This window comes from Topomyia yanbarensis, chromosome 3, assembly GCF_030247195.1.
Source record: "Topomyia yanbarensis strain Yona2022 chromosome 3, ASM3024719v1, whole genome shotgun sequence".
Classification (NCBI taxonomy): Eukaryota; Metazoa; Arthropoda; class Insecta; order Diptera; family Culicidae; genus Topomyia; species Topomyia yanbarensis.
The window spans coordinates 48,127,359-48,151,263 of NC_080672.1; the positions used below are offsets into that span (position 1 = coordinate 48,127,359).

General features: G+C 39.4%; 1 protein-coding gene across 11 annotated transcripts in view; it reads right to left on the minus strand.

The window, feature by feature from the left end:
* The window catches only part of LOC131693268 (long-chain-fatty-acid--CoA ligase 6), a 95,543-nt gene that overhangs the window by 47,062 nt on the left and 24,576 nt on the right, over positions 1 to 23,905 (minus strand). For 9 of the 11 annotated variants that reach the window (XM_058980972.1, XM_058980976.1, XM_058980969.1 and 6 more), the window contains exon 2: positions 18,436 to 18,881. The exons of 1 other annotated variant lie outside the window; for it this stretch is intronic. In XM_058980972.1, the coding sequence (XP_058836955.1) occupies positions 18,436 to 18,520 (85 nt within the window). In that variant the 5' untranslated portion in view covers positions 18,521 to 18,881. Of the gene's footprint in view, positions 1 to 8,324; positions 8,521 to 18,435; positions 18,882 to 23,905 lie in introns of those variants that run through there. One more of the 11 variants, XM_058980977.1, reaches the window with a different exon arrangement.

The following is a 23,905-nucleotide window of genomic DNA, read 5'->3' on the forward strand; positions in this document are numbered from 1 at the left end:
GGTTTCTAATGTAAAATTGCGTGCTGAATCCGAAAATTAAGTCCAAAAAAATTACAGTAGAACAGTTTTCGAGTTACAGTGAAAAAATGAATTTTACCTTTAAATTTAAAAGTCTTATGTTCAATTAAAGGTAATTGAATGCACTTTTGATCGTTAGAACATTTTGTTTTAAAGCCACTACTGGTTCTGACGTCATTTACGAATATATTGAACTTTTTCTTAATTTTTCGTCATTTTTTGAAGAAAAATGAGTGTGTGATCAATATTTTCGGCAAGATAAAGCAATCCTAAAAATTATATTTTTTGGGAAATTTTAGCCTGCTAATAACCAATGAAAATAAGCACTTGTTAGTTTGAGTCCGATGAAATTTGCGAGTCATTCAATTTTTTGTAAAATGGCAATTTTTGTGTTTCTCTGTGTCAACATATTGAACCGTCTCGATTCCAATTTTTTCTGGGGTTTGTTTAATAATATATAAGGGACTTTCGGTCAGACTTCTGTTAAACAAGTAAATGGAAGAATTTTGAAAGAAGTTAATGTGGGGTAATATTCGAACTCGTTTATCGGGCATCATTTTGTGTTTTCTCCATCTGAAGTTATTGGATCTGTGCTACTAGGGTCGAGGATAGGGACATCCGGACGTAACCGATTCATTATCGCGCGGACAAGGACATTTGTAGGTTCACTCCTGAGACCGCGTTTGTGAATTTATAACTGCTAAAACGTTCAATTAGTTGTTAGGGGTGTTATCCTATTTGCGGGCGTGCGTGATTGATCGCGCAGGGCTCGGGCATTTGTACGTTAACGTTTTTGTTGCGTGTGCTAACGTGTATGTAACTTAGCATGTATACATTATTGTTCTATAACTGTGTGGCCATTAGACCGCCAACAAGTTTGACTTTTTTTCGGAACACTGTTAAATCGAACGGTAATAGGCTTCACCTACCATTTGTCAAATATGAGCTTTTTTCGAAAACTCTAGCTCACTCAGAAGAGTTTTCAAGTTTGTAGGCGAAAATATATGAAAAATAGGTAAAAGAAACAATAAATTCAGTAAAAAATGCCAATATCATCTTGTGTATCCCGCATTCTTCAGGTATATAGCTTAAGGTGTAAGGATCAACATTGCCGGAGACTGCAAATTGATCCGATTATGCAGTAATAAGATATTCTCATATAAAGTTATGTGTTGCCTCTCTTTCTCGCACTTGTTTAGAATAGAAAATTTCAAAAAAATCGGTTGGTCTTCAAAGTTAAATAATTCTGTCGGTGAATCTCCAATCAATACCCTATTAACAATTCAGGTTTTATGGCACTCTTGATGCCCTCCATAAAACTTAGATTGCACTTGTAGTGTGCGATAAAACTAGACCTGCTACTTGGGTATGCACCCTTCAACAAAGCTCTTCGTTATAAAATAAGCTATGTGGTCATAAGTTTTGAGGTATGCAGATCTACTGTGGATTTTTTTATTTGATTTTAAGTTTTAATTTCCGTGTTTCCATATATATTACAATAGAAACTTGACACCTCTTGTGGGTAAACTAGAGCTATCGGAAACAGCTCATATTTTGCCTATGATTTGTGCATCCAATTACTATTTCAATTAGCAGTGTTCCAAAAAAAGTCAAAATTGTTGCTGGTCTAGTGGCCATTCCTATATTCATGTGTTCTTGAATGATCGCGCGCAGACCGTGAATCTGATACTTAATTTTTAATGTATGTTCAGATGCTAGAAGGGAGAGTTCTCCCATTTCACTAGAGTTCCTGGCCAGGGAACGTGTTGTCTAATGAATATGAGCGTCATTTTTTGATTGGTACAACTAAAGGCATGAGTCTAGCCTGCGAGGGTAGAGACTTCCGGACATGAGCGATTCACTTTTCACTGCTTCTCAATAAACAGTAATAAGAATAGTTGCCAGACTCCTAACAAGTAGATTTCATAAAATTTGAACACTTCTCACTTCATATTACTGCGTTATGAACGAAACGAAAAGGTGGCAATATAGTTGCCAACGCCTTATAATGGGTTAAAATAAAAAAAAGAAAAATAGAGTAGCACAAAAACACTGCGATTTTCAGAACGACCGCACAAAGAGAAACTTGAAACGAAAAAAAGAAAAATATGTGCATCAAAAGCTGCATAATTTCGCACAAAGAGTCACCTTGAAAAACCACGTTTTTTGTGCCCCCTCACTGGCAAACAGGTAGGAAGGCGAAACAAACTACTATTCAGATAAAGATTGATCAAAAGAACGTTTGTAAAATGATTTTTGGTTGCTTTCTCTGCTTCCGTGTGCGTCGGACCAAGATTCACACTAAAGAGCCTCTTTATTTCTACTCTTTGAGGTGTGCAGCCATGGAGTAGAATGCACAGATGGGAGCAACACACATCGGAGTGAAGAAATTATTGTGAAAGAGAAGAGCAGATGTTCGCATGACAAGTGCAAAAAGCGTTTTTATTCTGCTCTTTATTTGCTCGGAGGTGCATTACATCCCTGACACTAATAGGTTTCTACTTTTACATTTCTTCTTTAGTGGTCAATTCTTATTCTGGGCTGGTGTATGAAAAAACACAACATAAAAAATGCCCATAAGCATTCTCGGTCTCCTCGATGCTCCACCATCGAGGCGTAATGCAATCACTGGTGCAAATTTTCATTTTCAAATGCTAACTTTTAGTTCAATCAAACCCAACCATAATTCAAATTCAAAGCCAATCATTCACTTTCAAGTTGGCGAGGTTTTCATAACTGAATCGTACGTCTTCATTTCAAATTGATGTTTTTTCATTCACAGACCAAAGCTGTCATCTGCTATGTAGAGGCTATTTTAGGTTAAATGTTGACATGTTTTGCGTTTTCAAACTTACATGAACAGTAAGAAGAATGCTCAGAGTAGTTTTGCTTGAAAAACCTAGTCAATACCCCAGTAGAGAGATATTCACAGCGTCAATGAAATTGAAAATGAATGGAAAATGATTGAGCAGATCAGCTGTTTGAATGAATGATGTAAACCAACAGCAGCGAATTGAACATAGTAGGGAATGATTTGAGGTTCCTCCTTCAAGATCAAAACAACCTGTTGAAAATTTGCAGCTCTTAATGCAATAATCAACTTAAAGTAATTGTCTGTAAAAGGTTCTTTAAAATTGATGAACGAAATATGCTTGATGATCTTTGCAATACCGTCAAACCCATCAACCTAGAGGAGGGAAATAAAGTTGAATTACACAAATTTAGCCAATAGCCTTGAATGTCATCGCTGTACATGCAAGGTTATTGGCTGAATAAGTGTAGTTCAACTTAATTTCCTAGGGGAGCCTAGGTTATATATTACTATACATTAATCTATTGCGAATATAACACAATTAATGGAAGACAGTTTTGTGAAATGCATTTAAAATGCTTCATAGAATTCATAGAAGTTCGTAGAAATTCAGTAATTTAACCAATAGCTTTGAATTGAATTGATGTAAAAATATATGTGTCATCGCATTGAATTCAAAGTTATTTGCTGATTAAATGTTTGCCGCGTTTGCATGCCGCGCAGGTTTGCTGTACTTTCGTCTTTTGCGGTTTGGAAATGCGGGTAAGGCAGCGACTTTAGTCCTTGTCGCATTTGCCGCAACGAAGCCTATTGTGTTTACGCCTTTAACAACGAAGCAGCGATGTTAATGGCAATTTATACGCATGCCATCTTTTGTAGACTTACTCGGTCTTACTTACTAATGAAATAGTTCGGCACCCTCCCTAATAGGGTCAAAATAGGCTTTATACTTTACATGGGCTGAGATCTCAGTGTTTTCCAAAATGTTCGCGCATGGTGTTGTCAGAGAAAATAATTATTTATCATTACTTTACTCGACTATTTGGATTTGAGGTTGGGTGTAAAACCAAAATTTAAATTCGATCTGCGTCACGAAAATATGGCATAATTTAAAACGACTGTAGCGCTGTTAATTGTTGATAGATTTGCGTCGTGTAGATACTGATCGATTCAGAAAAGTACAACTTAAAAATTTATGTCAATTCTACACTATTGAAAAATCACGTTTACGTTTTGTTAATTGTTGATGGAGTTTCATGATTCGACCATCAATAAATTCAAACAATTGCCAGAAAAAAATCAAATTGATGTGTGTATTTTAATAGTATACTACTGAAAAATCCGAAAAGCTTTTTTTTGGAAAGGAGATAGGGTGATGAGCACATTTTCGCTATGTTTCTATTATCACCCTACCCATTTGAAGCCGTTGGTTAGAGCAGTGTCTGCCATCTTTGTTCAACGCATTGAGTCAAATGGTAGCGCAACAATAGGGGCACTCGCTTCGAGTTTTCGATGCGCTCAAACACGAGAATTACACTGTTTTCAGCGCATTTGTGTTATTATATTGGTTCTTAACAACGAAGCAAAGCTGTTGATGTCAATTTTTACGCATTCCATTGATTGTAGGCCGAGAAATTGATGAATTAATGAGGCACCCCGCTTAGTATGGTGAAAATAGGTACTTTACCCTACAACGTGTTTCATTTTTTTTGCCATCCTCAAAACAAAAATCACTATAATGGTAAAACTGTGATTAAAGCAACAATAAAAAGTGAAAAAATAACGGGAATGTTTTTTATTTGGTTGAAAACACAGATATTTTCAAGACGCTCGCCACTTTTGTGCGAAATACGCGTACGGGGCTATTCGGACCCCCTAGCCCATCAACCACCGTTCAGCGGCTTGCGACTACGCAACCGTATGCACGTCACAGCAAAGAAAATACATGATTCGCCAATCGACAGCTGAGACTAACCAGATTAAGGTTTTGCAACGCAATTTATTTTTTTGCTTCTTAAGGAGTATCTCACATAAATATTTCATAGGCAAACAATTGTTACCAGGAATTACCCCTATATTCTAAAGGTCTGAATTAATTCTACATTGTAAAAGGATAGAAAAACGTAGTTTTGCAAATCGTCGCCTAGCGCTGCCATGTAGTAGTTCAAATGCGCTTTTATGGCACCAAAATGAAGCTTAGGTTTCAAACTAACAACTACGACCTTTGGTCGATAAATTATTTCACATCTATCCACCTAAAAGGGTGATTTGCTTAGGCAAGTCCAAATAGCGCCAGGTTCCTCTATACAATTTTCACAAATTTACGCAGGACTTTTCCTTATACAGGCATCATCTCGGCACTCATAAGCGTCCTACACATTTCATCGCTTGAATCGTGAAGGATTTTGTTGTTCCAAGCGACGATGGCTCAACAGAACCGAAATGGCGAATTTCTGGTTTATACCATGCGTATGAGTCTTGCCAAAGTTCGAATAGTTTCAGAGGATTCTCGACCCGAATCACAAGACACAGTTATCAGAAAACCGCCCTTATTAGTATGAATATATAATGGAAAACGAACTGATTTAGTAAATTGATTTCATTCATTTGTTGCGTTTCACTGTACATTTCACATTTTATGATTATAGTGGTTTTAACCCTAAGGTCATTCGCCTCATCTCGGGTTAAAGAAATCTCTTTTTGAAAAATCTCTAACCCTATGTGCGGGGTCGTGAATCGAACCCAGGTGAGCTGCGTCCAAGGCAATCGAATTACCAACTACGCTATGCCGTCCTCTGGTTTTGCCACATTGTTTCACATGTGTTCCAGGTCGAATGATCTTTTTTCTGTGATGGTGAAAACAAAGAATCTCTGCAAAATTCACGCATGATATTCGCTACAATTGCTGCATTATCAATGTAACCGTGGTCGTGTCTTGTACACAAACTTTTAATTTTATTTTCCATTTTTACGTGATTCAAAAAAACCGTCGAGACGGTCATGGAGGAATTTTAATAGCTATCAAAAAAAAAACAAAACTTTGGAAAACTATATCTGGCAACCATGGGTAACCTGGAGGTACTCTAAAAACGCCAAAATGCCAATCTTGTCAAAACCTAGATTAATATAAAGCGAATTCAATACACACGGTATACACTCAGCTCAGCTCGGCATTTTTCCAACAGCTGTTGTCAGCAAATTTAGAAACTGATATCTCAGTAAAGTGTAATTTGTTTGCTGATTTTCAGTGAAATATTTTCTGAGTCTCAGCTATTAAATGTGACTTTTACTGAGTTCTCCGTAAAAAAAATTGTTTACTGATATTTCAGCTGTTGAGATTTTGGCAAAAGATGCGAAAAAGACTGAGATTCGACAGAAAAAATTAAGAGTGTACCGTCTTGGAACGGTGTGTTTATTAGAACACCTTTAATCAAAAAAAAAATTAAGCCTCTGAAATTTCATTTGCGACCAACAGCCAAACAATCGATCGAGGGTCCAGGGCAACTTTTTTCAAATTTTTTGCAATGGAACAAATGTTTTCTATGGATCGAATTCACATTTCTGTCCCTAGATGGTACTTTGAATATTTCACACTAAAATGGGAATCTGTGATGTATAATTTAATTGATTACAACTTTGGTAATAGCTAAAAATCGTTTTGAAATCATCTGGAAAATATATTCAAAATATCAACGAATTAATGTCTGAGTTTGATGCACATGAGGCCTAAGGGTAAATATGTCAATTTCCACGATCTAATTTCATTTACAAAAAAAAATGAAAAGGTTTAGTTAAACAAAAATAATATTATAACGCGAGAATAAAATCCACTTCACAAACTTTGTGACCAGTATAATTTGCCTACAATAAACACGATTAAGATTATACGTATTGCCTGTCAACCAGTAAGAGAAAGTAGAATTGATTTGTCGCTTTGTCCTCGTCGCCTAGCACTAAATTCTTCATAGTCAATCACAGATGATTCCCATGGAAGCAACCACTTACCAATTCAGATTAATGCTTATCTCTCGCCTTTTTCTTCACCGGGCATTCGTGAATAATATGTCCAACAATATTGATTGTCATATACATGCTGGTCTAGCGGAAATATCTTCAATGGACATCTTAAATTCGAATCATCTTGATCCACTGAATTATTCAGAGGCTTTTACGTAATCAATTCTATAACAATCAATGAAACATAAACCAAAAACTGTAGCAAAGGTAATACAATGACTAGTAGAATCCGTACCGTAAGGATTCCTTACGAAGAAGGCAGAAATAATGGGTCCATTCACTGTTGTCATGTGATTTCACTGGCAGAATCTGTTTCATTAAAGCAAGAAACGCCAGTTCGTTCATCTTTGCTTATCACCTTCTGACTGAAGTTTTTGAAGTTCCCTAAACATTTCTCATTAGATGCAAGTAATACGATCCTGAGGTGTTTAAAATTTTTGAACAGGTCTTCGTAATTAATCTATGTTCTAATTGTCAAATAATACATTTTGGAGAATCTTTCAGCTGATCCTTCAATCATCGAGAGATTTTCATTAGAAACTATAAGTTCTACTCCTGTCACAATACTATAGTTGCAAAACCACGGTCATTGGGAATACATTTGGCGGTATAGAGACTAATAGAAGGAGTATGGGATTATAAAGAACAATTGTACAAGATATACAACCTCCTGTCCAATAGTCGTACCAGTTGGCTAATTTATTATGCAATTCAATTAATTAGATTTTTAACCAGATCACTACTACATTTTTACTGGTAGCCTTAGTTCGCTAGAGGCATTGAAAAGACAAAGTTTTGCGAGGTAGTATTCCAATTCCCACATTTCTGGTATTAATCATTAGACACATTAGAATCCCAATATAATCACATATTTCTACCCCAGCAACAGGCCCTGTTTGATGCTCAATGAATTTGATGGAAGTACTACTAATTGAGCAGGCACGGGACAATTTTCGCTTCTAGAATTTCAGTCGTATATTGCAATTGTATGTTGATTGATCTTGATCGAAGTTCGACCTGTAGTCACGTTCCTGGCACAAACGGCACTTGGCCATGTAACCACAGTACCGTCTGTCATAATTAAGCAAAACAAGACGGCCACCGTTCATTTTCCTCGAAGCTCTGTTTTTCCATTTGACACTGCGGCGGCGAGACGACACGAAAGCTAAAAATATATAACTGATCTACGACACACAAACGTCCATAAATCACCACCCGGGTCATACTCCTATTCAACAATTTTGACGCACTTAGTTTTGCTTATTTGCCTCATAAAGCACTGCTGCTTGAAAACACTTGTGGCATAACGCAATCCATTCTCGGACAATGTATGTTGAGCACGCATACGTGTTAGCTTGTATCAGAAATGAACGAAAGCGAATTAGCTTCCCCAGTTGAACACTACGAACATACGTGAAGTGCATAGAAAATGAACTTTCCCACAAACTGTTACAAAACTAGCAGCAGAAAAAATTACCAATTCTTCTCGGTAAACCGTTCATCTTCGGCTTCGGACGGTGTCACTCTCACTTTTATTACACCTTCGCAGCTTAATGCCGGCAACCTTTTCTCACCAACGTCACCACACTGCGCAGAAATGAGAAAAGTCCCGGTCAATCACTTCGGTTGGTTCACGCACGTTAGAAAACAATATTTATAAATACGCATTCCTAGGCTACAACCTAATCAGTCCTCGTAGTAAACAATACTGCCACCGGTTAGCATGAGACACTTTTGTCGACAGCCGGTGTGCGAACCGTAAGAGTAGTCCCATACCCGAGTGATGTTCGCATATTGTGTGTGTTTAATTACGCACTAGGTAGTACTTAGGGGGACAGAGTACCCTATGCCGTGGACTGTGGGATGTGAGTGCGAACTGTGGTCATAATTGGTTGTTCTTATAGCTACAGTCAAATTGATTCGTGTTGGCCACGTCCGCAATTAAGTGCTGATTTAGGTGATTGTCCGTAATGTATTTTTAAAACATTGATGCATTCACCATTTTAGCAAGTCACTGAACTGTGCATATCGTAAATCTGGCACTGTATCAGTGAAAGATAAAAATCCGTCTCTATCCATCACTGCCCCCGGTAAGTACAGCAATTATCCTTTATGACTGTTTTAATTACTTTGTCTAGATTACAGCACAACTATCAACACCGAATAATCGTGATAGCAAACTCTAACAAGGTCAGAGTTTGTGCGTGCATTTATTCTTTTATGTTCGTATAGCATGAAGGAATGGACATGAAAACTAATCCTCAACGAGCTTGTCGCTATCATTGAATATAACAGTGTTGATGAAATAGGTTGACACTCCCAACGCGGGCAAAGGAAAAATACGAATCACATCGAATACTACGTAATTGTATGTTACGTAGTATGTGTCCGATATCGTATAAAATGAAGTCTTTAACAAAAAGTAGAAAAAATAGCACACATTGCTACCGATTGGGATTTGAGACAGCTTTTCCTCGCCTGATCCTTATCGGGCGCGTGTTAATATGGATCAGTGTCAAGCCGGTTGCAGGCAAGTGCAAACTGGTCATTACTCTTCCCACTCAGAAAGTTCAATACACACGCTACAGTTCGTGTGACAACCGGATGGCTGTTGTTGAATGATACAATTTTAGGATTTGAATGTCCGCGGTGGCATAATTAATTGCTGCATAGCTTTATTAAGGTAGAATTTAAGCAGACAATCAATCTTATATATCACCAAGAAGTAACGATATTGTACAATAAGAGCATTTTCCACCTTGGTCTGTTGTTGACAAGAAAGTAATTCTCCGTTTTTATTGTATTGTTTTTTTACACAACTTGATGGAAGAGCTTCACGGAGCCATGAGTTTTTCATATATTTCAGCATGGGTCCGATTATGGCAACAAAAATTAACGGTGGTAAAACGGACTTGCACCGTATCCAGAACATTTATCTCAAAATTCATTTTTCATTCGTGAATTATAATGTTTTACGCTCCGGCACCTACTTTCGGCCTTCTTTCAATATGCGTATTATGTGGTCCCAAATGATTGACAACTTCGCGTGAAAACGGGAGCTTACAGGATTATAATTAGGATTTTTTCGAGAAGTGTCCTAATGGAAGTGTCGGAAGGGCTCCACTTCAGAATCACTAACAACAAGTGCTGTCGGAACAGTAAATGTCACCCACTAATTGCTGCTAAAGGCCTATCGCAGCGGACCCTGATTTCGAGTGTGATGTTCATTCTACGGTTCAGATAGGCACTTCACGTGAATCATCGCGAAGGGCTCGAGCGTTAGTATGTTAGCGTGTTCGATCGCGTGTATCCATTCGCATATTCGCGAGTGTTCTTGCATGATCTTGCGCGGACCGTGAATCTGATACTTAATTTTCGCGGTGCGGCTCAGATGCTAGCAGAGTGTGAGTTCTTCCATAACGGTTGAGATCCAGGTTATGTCATCATTGAATGTGTTGTCCAACTGAAAGCGTGGTCCTAGGCTGCTAGGGCCAAGAGTAGAGACTTCCGAACGTAACCGATTAATGATCACGCAAACACGGGCGTTTGAAGGTTCACTCTTGAGAATGTGTTTTAAATTTGTAAGTACTAAAACGTTCACTTGGTCATCGGGGCTCATGGTACTAGGAGATTTTAATCTTCCTAGCATTTCATGGAAATCTTCCCGTAATGGATTTCTTTATCCGGATTCGGACCATTCCGTTCTCCATCCATGTGCAGTGAGGCTACTTCATAGCTATAGCTCAGCCACGTTAGTACAAATCAATCCTATTGCCAATGAGAATAGCCGCCATCTCGATCTTTGTTTTGTCAGCGACCAGGTTTCCGCCACATCAATAGTGACGGCTCCCTCTCCCCTAGTAAAACCAGTGGCACATCATCCTCCACTGATCCCCACGATTGATAGCTCTGTGGTGCATGACTTCGATATATTACCGCTTTCTGTCTCCTACAATTTCCGTAAAGCTGATCATCGCAGTATCGCAGACCTTCTTTCCAATATCGGGTGGGAAAATATTCTGGACCCCGAAGATGTCGAAACCGCAGTTCAAACCTTTTCAAACGTTCTGGTGTACGCTATTGACAGGCATGTTCCAAAGAAAGTTCACCATCGACAAACCGGCTCTCCATGGCAAACGAATACACTGCGACGGCTGAAGTTTACCAAGTATCGCACAATATCACTCAGAGACTATTACGTCAGTCTCAACCATGCGTACAAACGAGCCAGTCAACACTGTTTCTATCGATATCAGCAAAATATTCAGCGTAATCTCAAGTCGCATCCTAAACGTTTCTGGAAATATGTGAACGAGCAGCGCAAGGAATCAGGACTGCCGTCGTCTATGACTTTCAATGGGAACACAGCTACTACATCTTGAGACATATGTTTTATCGGTAAAATTCGCGAATGTATTCACAGATGAGGCACTAACTATTGAGCAAATCGAACTCGCGGCTAGCAGAGCTCCACTTGTGGTCACACTCTGGGTGCTATCGATTTTAATGCAACGATGATTATCAGAGCTTCCTCTCGACTTAAGTCATCTTTCAATCCGGGACCCGACGGGCTCCCCTCCGCGATACTGAAAAGGCACATCGAAGTTTTGGTTGCTCCGCTTCTTTAGAGCATCTATTACTAGAGGTATTTTTCCATCTTGCTGGAAATCAGCGAACATGTTCCCAGTTCATAAAAAGGGCAATAAGCGAGACGTCAATAATTATCGTGGGATAACTTCATTGAGCGCTGTCTCGAAGTTGTTCGAGCTGGTGATTATGGAACCTCTTCAGGCTCACTGCAAGCAGTACCTAAGTGACGATCAACATGGCTTCACGTCCGGGCGGTCAACTGCATCTAACCAGTTATGCTTAACATCCTAGATAACAGAGAGTATGGAACGTCGCGCTCAAACTGACGTCGTTTACACCGACTTATCCGCCGCTTTTGATAAGCTAAACCACGATATCACAAGAGCAAAAATGGAGACATTTGGAATAAATGGTAGTGTTTTGCAGTGGTTTCGATCTTACCTCACAGACCGAGAGATAGCGGTTGTCATAGGAGATTGCCAGGGCCCCATATTCACTTCTACGTCAGGAATACCTCGAGGGAGCCACTTGAGACCGTTAATGTTTCTGATATACTTCAATGATGTACATCTAATTCTGCAGACTCCCCGATTGTCCTTCGCGGATGATCTCAAGATTTTTCGCATAATTCGTACAATTGAAGATTGCAGATTTCTCCAACAGCAGCTTCAAGCCTTTGCTGACTGGTGTACCATGAACTGCATGTATGTAAACCCGAAGAAGTGCTCGGTAATATCGTTTTCACGGAAAAAGGATTTGATCTATTTCAAGTACCGTCTTCTAGAAACAGAAATCGAACGCGTCAGTCACGTTAAGGACCTGGGAGTGATTCTGGATTCTCAACTTACGTTCAAACAACACGTCTCCTACGCAGTCGGTAAAGCGTCTCGAGCGCTCTTCAGGATAGCCAAAAATTTTACAGATGTTTATTGTCTCAAATCGCTGTACTGCGCTTTATCCCGATCAATCCTAGAATATTGCCCTGAAGTGTGGAGCCCAAACTACAATAACGGCGTTGAGAGAATTGAAAGCGTACAGCGTCGCTTTTTATGTTTCGCGCTCCGTAGGTTGCCGTGGAGAGATCATGTCCGATTACCTAGCTATGAAAACCGGTGTCAGCTGATTCAACTGGAACCCCTTTATGTTCGAAGAAATACAGCAAGAGCTTTGTTCATCGCCGACACTTTGCAAGGTCATATAGATGCCCCAGCTATATTAGAACAAATTAATATAAACGTCGCACCACGAACATTACGCAACAACATTATGCTTCGATTACCGTTCAGACGCACTAATTATAGTACGCATGGAGCCATCACTGGTCTACAAAGGATTTTCAACCAGGTTGCTTCAGCTTTGGATTTCAACGTGTCTAGACAAACTCTACGTCAGCGATTTTCCAGACTTTTTAATCAATCTTTTAACCACATTTGACTTTTTTGCCGTTTTTGTGAATTATTGTATGACCACTATTTGTGTACATGACTTGAATGTTAGTAATAAGTTTATTATTAAGACCAACACCATTGGGGCTTTGGTATGCCTGTTGGTGTATAAGACTAATAAAGAAATAAAGAAATAAAACGTTCACTCAATTACTGGGGTGTTTGAATGTTGGCGATATCGCGGGCGTTGGTCAGGTTTGTGTTGTCGCGAAGGCCACGAGCGTTTGTACGTTTGGAATGGGAAAGATTGTGAGTGTATATGAGAGAATATGCAATTTATTGTGTTGGTGAGAATTAGTATGAATTAAGGATGTAGCAATAAAAGGAAACAGCATGCCGAATAAAGAAAAAAATGATTAATTAGAAGTGTATAAATTGACTGATATTATTTTTGGTATACATGAGTAGTGGAAAAGCCAACTAATAGAAGTACAACAAAAACAGACTAATTTATTTCTCATTAACGACAATTGAATTGAGTATTTTCTCATGCTATGCTGACTAAAAATGGATTTACCTGCGTTGGTAAATCAATCATACCTTAATTTATCTAATCCGATCTTCCCGAATGAGTCGAATCGAATGCACGAATTGAACGCAGGAAGAAGCGACCAACGATCAGGCATGGGAAAATTCGTTCACTCGCGCGACTGTTGCTAACTGTGGATCACAAAGTAGTCAAAATTTTGTGCTCACTAATTAACCGTAATCAACGCACGAAGGGAGAAGTCTAATAACTTCAGAGCAGGTCACTATATGGGCAAACTTCGAATCAAAAGTGAAGCTTAAAAAATTTAAGAGCAGCGTCAATTCTTCGCTCGTGAATGTTTGTCACGTAGCTTCGCGAAGTTCACAAAGGTTTCTTCATGCATGATTAAAAAATAGTACCTATTTTTGCACTGGATTTTTTGCTGACAGATCGCGTTATGGGTAGTTTTGTGATACACTACTAGCAATTTGATCTACTGAAGTTCCTTGCGGCCTATTTGTTAGCAGTGCATTGTTGCAAATTTTTAAAACCATTGATTATCAGCTAGTTTTAAAATGTTATATGGCTTTCCAAGTATTAATTATATTGTGCGAATATGAAAATGAACCGCTCGAGAAGAGCTTCGCGAACGAAGCCATCCGCGTTGGGGAAGGAAAGAATTAAAACACAACTGATGTGCTTCTTCGTTGGTTGTTATAGGTTTGAATCGCATTGGTCCGTAACGACAGGTTGCTAGGTATCATTTTCGAAGCTAACAGAATGCATCACAACTGAAGAAAGTTTGCTTGCGAAGCGCGAACGATCGGTTCACGATGCGATTTTTCCCATGCTTGCCAACGATTCCTAGGAAGGATTACCCACTATTTTATCATATACGCCAGCTCTGCATCCATTCCCTGACCCCAGCTGTCACAAATATTTAGACAAACACGTACACAGAAAGGCATACATAAAAGTTGTACACTAGTAATACAAATTACAATTATTACTATACTAACACTAATACTTCTACTTTTAAATGTATCTTTAATTGCCTGTGCACGACGACGAAGTCGACCGATAAATCGATACACAATGACCCCCACTGTGAGCCGTGTCCACCAACACTGCCATTAAACTGTGGAACAATGTTTACAAACACGGCCCACAGCAAAAGCCAATCCACATCGACCCGCCAGTCGGCCACGCTAGCGTGCACAGCGTATTGGCTGATCATTAGTTAGGGCTAGGGTAAAGCATGAAAAAACACAAAACATGAAAAAGGCCCATAAGTCCTCTATAAATCCAGCCATGAAATACATTCTCGAAGCATTCCGGGAAGGTGCATAATGCCGTCAAAAGGTTTCTACCTGAGGCGCCCGTCTCGAGCCGAAGGCGTCCCATGGCAACCAGGACGCCGCTTCTAAAAATGGCCTGTAGAAACTTTTTTGATAAGCGGATTGAAAAACCCGTTTAACATAATGTGGTAGACTCATATACCTCTTCAAAAAATGCAAAGAGAAAAATTGTTTTGAAAATTTTGAATGAGAACCTACCCTTAAATATTAGAGCGTTTTCATGTGTGCGAGATCGTGGGGGTTGGTGTGCGTGGAGGGTCGCGAAGGATCCGAGCGTTTGTATATTAACGTATTGGATTGCGTGGGTGTTTATATGTCGTTTGTTCTAGTGTCAGAGCTGCTTATTTTCAACAGGTTTGTTTGAACTTGAAGGAGAAACAACGTATGCCCTACTATGTTCAATTCGCAGTTATTAGTTGCATCATACATTCGAAGACTTAACCTAAACTGGCCACTACAGAGCAGATGACAGCTTTGGTTGGTGAAGGAAAAAGCGTAGGGGTTAGGTAATTTTCACATAAAATGTGTAGGCAAAGTTTGAAAGAAGTCGGTTCAGTAGTTTTGGAATGGCAGGTATCACCGCAAATCATGTTTTTCCAGAGACGTTATACAAAAAACTTCGTCACCGAGTCACTTGTCGATATTTTTGCATAGAAAAATTACAGCATGTTATTGAAATAATATACTATAATGTACAAAAGTTTTAATCAATTCGCTTCACGCAAAGTTCGCAATTCGCATAAAAAGTGTGTTTTCTACGCATAAACCCTTGAAGACATACGGGTTTGTCATGAAAATCTTGCTAACTTAAAAGTGAATTATTGAGAAAAGATTTGAATTTGAATCATCGTTGAGTTTGTTTGATTGAACAAAAAGTTGACATTTGAACATGAAAACTCGCATCACTAGCTAGTATGTATGTACTATATTATAATTCACGTGTATAAATTCGATTGTATAACAGTGTGATCATTTCTATGTTCGAGTGGATTCTTCAATTTTTGGCGCAGACCACGAGCCTCGCGCTTAATTTTGAATGTGCGGTTGAGATGCTAGAAGAGACTGAGTTCATCCATATTACTAGAGTTCTCTGTGATGTCACCCTGGAACTTGTCTGGTGTAAATGAGAGTCATTTATTTATTTTGAGAATAGTTCAACTGAATGCATGGACCTAGACGACTGGGACCGAGTGTAGAGTTTCCAGACGTAACTGATTCATGATCGCGTGGAAACGATCATTGGTATAATCGCATTTGAGACCGCGTTTTTTCTTTCCTAAATGTTAACATGTTCACTTCTTGCCGGAACTTTTGCATGAACGCGAGATCACTGGTATGCAATGCGTGAGCAGTTTTTTATTATCACGACGAGCACAAGCGTTTAATTTTATGTTTTCGCGAGTTTGAGCTCGTTCATACAACCACGTAACGGTTCGCTAGTTCGTGTGGGTTTCTTAATGTTTGTGCAGGGCGGCATTCTGTTTAATTTCGAGTGTCCGGTTAGATGAAGGAAGAAAGTGAACTCAGCCATCTCACTGTAGCCTCCAACTATGGCTCACTGTGGTTTGTTGTTTAATGCATATAAACTTTTTTTCAGAGTGGGTACTCTCGGACGAATACGATTCACGCTCGAGATATAAATTAGTCAGTGCTAAAATGCTAGGATTACGTGATCGTGGGTGTAGGTAAGCGTGAATGATCGCGATGGAGACCTGGTTTGTATTATCACGAAGGACTCGAGCGTTTATATGTTATCCTTTTATCAAGAGAGCGTTTGTATGTTGCGTATGCTAGCGTGCGTTTGTAATTTTGCGTGTACTAATGCGTTTCTATTACAGGGACTAGGGGCTAGTGGACTAAAGAAGCTCCTTGGAAAATATATATTTCATAAAAATGAATGTATCTTGGTAATTCTTAACGAACTTGTATCTAGTGAGTACGCTAGAAAAAGTTTGGAGAAAATGTTGAAGCAGAAATTTGACAGAAGATTAAGAAGACCCCAAAAATCACCTCCGCATTAGTGATTATCGCAGGGCAAAAACTGATGAAAATCGGATTTACTAAGACGCGGGCTCAATAACACGCATCGCATTTAACACTCGTCCATTACTTTGTTGATAGAAAAATCGTACACATTAGCAATAGGACAAACTGCTGTGATTTGGTCGTTTCTTTCCATCGGATGCCGATTGCTGCTCAATCATTTTTTGTCGACCAATCACTTAAGTGTCTATCAGTTTTTACTCATAAGTTACGTACAAACGTGGAACTGTTGCAGATCATAAATCAGGAAGAATAGAATCAGAATGGAAATTGACCTAAGAGCGCTTCCTGCAACTTTTTTATTCACTCAATATAATTACTATCTTTGGTTTCAGTATGGCAGCAAGTTGGTGTCAGTTACTGACGAGTGGAACAAGAAACATTCAAAACCAACTTTTTCAAGTTAGGCGTTATGCGTTCATGCGCAAATGAAATAATCTATTTATTCATTTAGGCAATGTTGCATACTTTGTGAATTTTTTGATCACACAAAGTCACCACGCGCACAAAATTTCATGAGATTGTAAAAGGGTACTGTTAAACTTCTAGACAAATTGTCGCGCAATCCATCAAGATTAACATACTAATTTCGGAAAAAAATATTCGCAAGCTATTTTATCAGTATTACATAACATACCGATCGTATGGCAACACCAGATCGCTTCAGCCTGCGTAGGTTCCGAATCGTTCGATGGATTTGGATCAACGACTGATAAACGCCTATCTACATTCCTTTTATGACCTTTATAAGAGCCTCGATAGTCTTATCTTTTTGATTTCATCATACAACCCGTGGATACAGCACATGTAACGAACGAAAAAAAAAATCATGATAGGCACATATTCTACGTTGCCAATCGCCATAAGCTACCGATTACGTTGGACGCTAAAACATGCGAAGGCGCTAATGATTAGCACTTTCTGCGGGTGCTTTAGCAGATACGCAAACCCAATTCGAACTATAATTATATGAATTTTGGATGATATAAATAAATGATTAACATCCGCGTGAATTTGAAGGAAACGAAACATAAATTAAAAGCTATTACATGCTTTGCCGATCAATAAACTAAACATTTTGTGACTAAAACTAGCATTACATTACGTAGATTTCAAAATTAAATTAGTTGTAGGATACAATATTTTTAAGTACGTCATTCACTAGTAGATTATTTTAATCCAATTAGGAAACTGTCCACATTATTTTTTGGACAACTTTGAAACGAATGTATATTATCTATGACATTTAACAGAACAAAATAACAGTATTGCTTAAACATTCATACTATTAAATTTAACAGAACCTAAGCAAGCAAAAGTTCGGATAATACTTAAAAGGCACACTTTAAAGTTCATAAAAAATTCTTAGCGAACTTTCAAGCTGATTAAGATTTAATAAAACTTGAAAGCTGCTTACTTAAAACGAGAAGCTTGTGCAGCTCCTTTATACGAACTTTTGGTTGCTTGGGAAACCACTCATTTTTCTAAATAAATTGATAATAGTGTATATGCACAATACCCTAGAAAATTGACGGATGAGGCTTATTATCTTCGCAGCAAAACTTTGTTCCTGAGATAAAGATTTTTGCAGACACATCAATCATAATTGTCTATATTTGCCTTTAACCCATTAAACCCCGTCATATTAAAGAGACCAAAAACTGATATCAAATAGGTACTTACTCAAACCGGTCGAATTTGACATGATGAACTGCTGCACTGATTTTATCCACCGTAGAAAATCCGCCACGAGTTTCATCCACTGCATGCACCGAACAACAAGAACTGCAACGACGGCTCGTGCTCTGCTCCTTCTGTTCCGCCAAAGCCAAAACGACTGGCTCTGAACCGGACAGCAGCAATTTTATTTCGAATCGGCGAATTTCCAACCTTATCACATTTATTACACTTTAGGGTTTATTAAAAATATCTTCTCTTTGCACTGATGATAATTCCAGAGCAGCTTCTAACTTTTAGGCGATGAGTATTTTCGACTCGACTACTGTTCACTGACCGGATGGAGCAGATAGCGACGATGCACTTTGGCAGTTCATTTTTCACTTCAGAAGCCGCACACTGCTGGTAATATTGCTCTGGTGGTGGTCGGTGAACTTCCGATTCGCAAACAGCTGATAAACAAAAACAATCAAAATTCAGATACACACATTTGCGCACTCGCTGTCAACGAAACCATAAAACACGGCCGAAGGTTGGCTTTGTCCGGAATCGAACGACCGACGTCTGTCAGATTGTGGCAGCGGCACCGCACGGTATATCGTAGCAACCACGTTCGACAAAGAATAATAATAATCGGTGAGGATGATTACACATTTGATTTTACACCGAGTGAAGATGTTCGTTCTGGCTGTCGCGAATCACTAGAGTTGGCAGCGAAAAGCGCGCAATTTGTGCTACTGCGTGAATGCTTTGTTTGCAATTGAGCTGAACCTTACTATCGCAAAGCGCCCGATAGGCCGAGATGCGGTTTGCAAGAGTGATGAATATCAACTATGAATATCGGTATCTCGAATGGAATGTCGCAGCGGAAGAATGGAATGTCGCTGTGGGAGAATATTGAAAAAAATGAGAATAATACATCGTCGTACGGGGAGTCTTAGAGTGCTAGGCGAAGCACATCTCTTTCTTGTAGGAAAGTAGAAAAATAACTAGTGTTATAAGGTTTTATGGCACACATTTTTTTCTAAGCAGACAGGAACTTTGCCATGAATTTATGTCAAAATGGTGTCCCCTTCCAAAATTAGCCGCAACAAATATTTTTGGATAAGACCTCATGTTGAAATTCGAAAAAAAATATCGTTTAGAACTGTCCAACCTACCGCTAGCGAGTTATGCTCGTTTTAATTTGAATACTGCTGCTTAACATTCGCAAAGGGCATACTCCGTTTATTTCACGTAGGTGAACCTCGTGTTAGGGTAGAGCGAAGTTAGGAAAAATTCATATTTCTGAAACGACGAGAGTTAGAAAGTAACAATGTTCCACAAAGTTGTAGAGGCACAAAAGAACCTGCAGTTTTCAGTGGAAAGTTTCAGGGTTTCCCTGCATGGTGGCGGTAGTGAGCCAAGCAATTTAAAGAGAACACTCCTTTCTGTACAACGACAGGAGGTAGAGCAGTTCGATGTTCTACGAAGTTGTAGAGTATTTAATTATTCCTCCGGATCAGAACAGAATTACATTCCACTTGATTAAAAAAATTTCTGAAGGGCATTCGACTCAGGATAATTTACTGGAGCTTTGTGGGGTGATCTAATAAGATTGTACCAAAAAATGATATTTTCAGTAATGGACGCTGGGAACACTTACATTATATAATTGGCACGACAACAGTAATAGTTGAATACGATTCGCATTCGTTTGTATACATTCAACCCATAAGATGAGTTTTGAAGTACTAGCGATGGTTCTTTCTTAAAAAGATAAATTCTGGAATTTCGTTTATTGATCTTTAATCGCAAATCAGATCAAATAGCAAAGCTTGGCCAAAAACAACTGCACTAATCATGGGTAGTTGATACCTTTTTTTTAGTTTATTGCACACCTGGTCATGTCCTTACGATCGCTAGAGGGAAGGAAATGTTAGTTGATTACCAATTTAAAAATATTCGGGGAACCCACACAATCTTAATGGGTATTAAGGATGATAGATTTAGTTAGTAGAGAAGGACAATTGAGTGGGGATTTAGGATGGTTCATGTGCGTATATAGTGTATACAGTGTAAATCAAATGAAAATCAGATCAAATGTTGAAAAAATCAGAGTGCAAATGTTGACATTAGAAAAAAATGACGCGAAATGTCTAAAAAAAGCATAAAATGTCAACATTAAGTGTCAAAACAAATGAAAACGGTAAAAAAATCTTTGTGTTTTTTAACCCCTTCATGCCCATGTTTGTGGTCAACAACGTTTTTAAACAGCTATAACTCTTGATTGAGGCAAGATTTGCTCACAAAAACAAGTACTAATAAATGTGACTATTGCCATTCATTTCAGTATTAACAGTTACAACGATCTGTTCTAGAACTGACGTTATTGCAATTAGTCTGATTGTATTCTGATGGAGCAGTGCTGCCAAGACCAGTTCACGTTGACGACGGAAAATGATTTTTTTCATATATTTTAGTTATGTAGCAATATTATTAAAAATTAATAAAACTTATCAATTAAGACTGTCTTTGGCTACGTTTTCTACACAATTAGACTATTGTAAATATTCTAGAAGAATTATATTGAGCATTGGAAGGTAAAAATCGAGCAGCTTCTAGCACTGCGAGGAAGCACCTATCTTTATGAAAAATGGCTTTACGTGCTCCTTTACCCCATCGTCTTCAAGGAACAATAGTTTTGAAACCCTATATGCACTAGAAAAAAGTTGGACATGAAAGGGTTAAAAATAAACGGAAATCAATTATTGACTCCGACATCCGACATTCATGGACAACTTCTGCGCTGGTTTCGTTCCTACCTCGATGGAAGGCAACTCCAAATCAGCATTAAGGACTGTCTATCTGCACCATTCTTCGCTACATCCGGCATACCACAAGGAAGCCATCTCGGTCCAGTAATATTCCTCCTCTACTTTAATGACGTCAATTTCACATTACAAGGACCCCGCCTTTCTTTCGCCGACGACATGAAAATTTTTCAACAAATACGGGATAAAACCGATGCCGAGCTTCTTCAGAGGGATCTGGACAGCTTTAGCACGTGGTGTGATCAAAACAGAATGGTTTTAAACCCGAGCAAATGCTCAATCGTTACGTTCACGCGGAAACGCCAACCGACTCAGTTTAACTACCGTTTCTTCGGCTCGAGCATTCCAAGACACTCTCACATCAAAGATCTCGGAGTCATCATGGATTCGGCATTAACATTCAAACCACATACGTCATACACCGTGGATAAGGCATCACGACAGCTTGGGTTCATCTTCCGAATAGCGAAAAACTTCAGGGACGTATATTGTTTTAAATCGCTTTACTGCGCGTTGGTCCGCTCAACGTTAGAATATTGTTCAGCTGTTTGGAATCCGTACTACCAGAACGGGATTGACAGAATCGAGGCTGTCCAACGCAGGTTCATACGCTTCGCCCTTCGTCATCTCCCATGGCGAAACAGATTTCAGCTGCCGAGCTATGAAAACCGTTGCCAGCTAATACACCTCGATAAACTCAGCATTCGGAGGGACTGCTCTCGAGCCCTGTTCGTCTCGGACTTACTCTCTGCCAGAGTGGATTGCCCTACAATCCTCGGACGTCTGGATCTTCAAGCCCGCGTTCGAGCTCTACGCAATAACTCCCTTCTGCGAGTTCCGTTCAGGAGAACCAACTATGGTTGCCAGAGCGCTGTTACCGGACTCCAACGAATTTTTAACAGTGTGGCGACGGCCTTTGACTTCAACAGGACGCGGAATGCGATAAAAGTGAAAATGTTGTCAATACTAAAATGTAATTAGTTTAAGCAACCACCATTGTGGCCAAGGGGCCTGTTGGTGAAGGTAATAAACAACATAAATAAATCCTATGCCAAAGCAAAAAAAGTATTGAAAAAGTATCTATAATGTTAAATAAAAGTTTTAAAAAGACAAACTTTGTGGACATTTTCTTTTGAAGTTGATGCTTTGAAAGTTTTTGACCCTCGATTTTTTTTTTGCTGGGGGGCACAGCGGTTCGAGGCTTCTACTAAACTATTGTGAAGATGTTTTTGAAAAGAATGTAACGGAACTTCACAGTATAAAGGGTTCCACCGCGGTAGAATTTTCGAAAGTCAATTTTTATTCACTTACTTTGAGGTCCCAAAACTAATAATTAGTATGCCATAAGAGTTCTAAAAAATAAAATAAAATTATAGCTAAGATTTGGTTTATAGCAGACTTGATCGTAGGAGGTATTTTTCGAGGAGAGCAAGAAAATTTTCACTATAAATTGAACGGTAGCAAATATAGTTTATATGCCGAACCAGGTGCACCGTACTAAGCAGAGCTATATCTGGTGCCATCGCCAACATTGGCCCTTCGTACCCTCCAGGTGAGCCCTACAAATCGGACATAGTCCATGTTGCTGTCGCTATCATTGGTCCTTCGAGCCGGGATCGGTATACGATGAAAATCACGCAGGCAAAAGCTTTCTCTCGCTTAAGCTTGTGCGACCACCCGTGGCTGCTACTCCGTTATCGATCGGGACTAGCTGAAGTTGCACAGGGAATCAGTAGATAATTTATGCTTGGGATTAGCGAAACATCTTTCAATGTGCAACTCCTGGTAGTGTTTCTGATCAATACCGGCGCCGGCCAGGCCCGAACGCAGGGATGCATGAAGCACAGCACGAGAGCCTAACATGAGCTGAGCGGCCGCTTTGAACGAACCAAAAGCAATAAGCACTGACACCGCTCGTGCTAGGTAACCTGCGTGCTCGAGCTGTAAGATTCGAAGAGCTAGCACAACGAGTTAGCACGATAAGCACCATGAGCCAGCTCGGTAAGCTGGCACGAGCAAGCTCGGTGAGCTAGCTCAGTGAGCTAGCACGAGTTAACTCAATGAGCTGGCACGGTAAGCTTGTCCGATGAGCTAGAACGGTGCAGTAGTGTAAGCTATGGAATGAAAGAATAGGACAAAGCAAGAACTATGCGTTGGTTAATGTGCGACAGGTTGCTGAAAAAATGATGCAGGCATCATTACTCACACTAACGCGTTTTTTTATTCTGCTTTGCTATAGCTGAGCTATAGCTCCGTGCAGCGTGCTAGCTATCACCGTGCTAGCGAGGGCTCTCGCTCATCGGTGCTCGTGCTACTTGCTAACTCTAGCTCATCGGAAACCAGCGCAAGCACTAGCTCAATGAATTTAACGCTGACACATTATGAGTCAGTGTAAAGCTATAGGACACGGAGCAGCACCGTTCTTGTGCATGCCTGCCCGAACGTAGATCGCGGAAGGAAAGAGAAGGAATTGTTAGTCCGATACTTGCTTTTGCTAGAGGCCGTATATACTACTGCGCACTCCACAAGTATCACGGGAGGAGCATATTTTTTTTAAATGATGGGAGCTCTGGAAAGTAATATCTTGGTATTCTGACATCACGTAACCTCTAACCACTCTGCCTATTTTGGAATGAAGCCATCGGGAATCTCTCATTATCCTA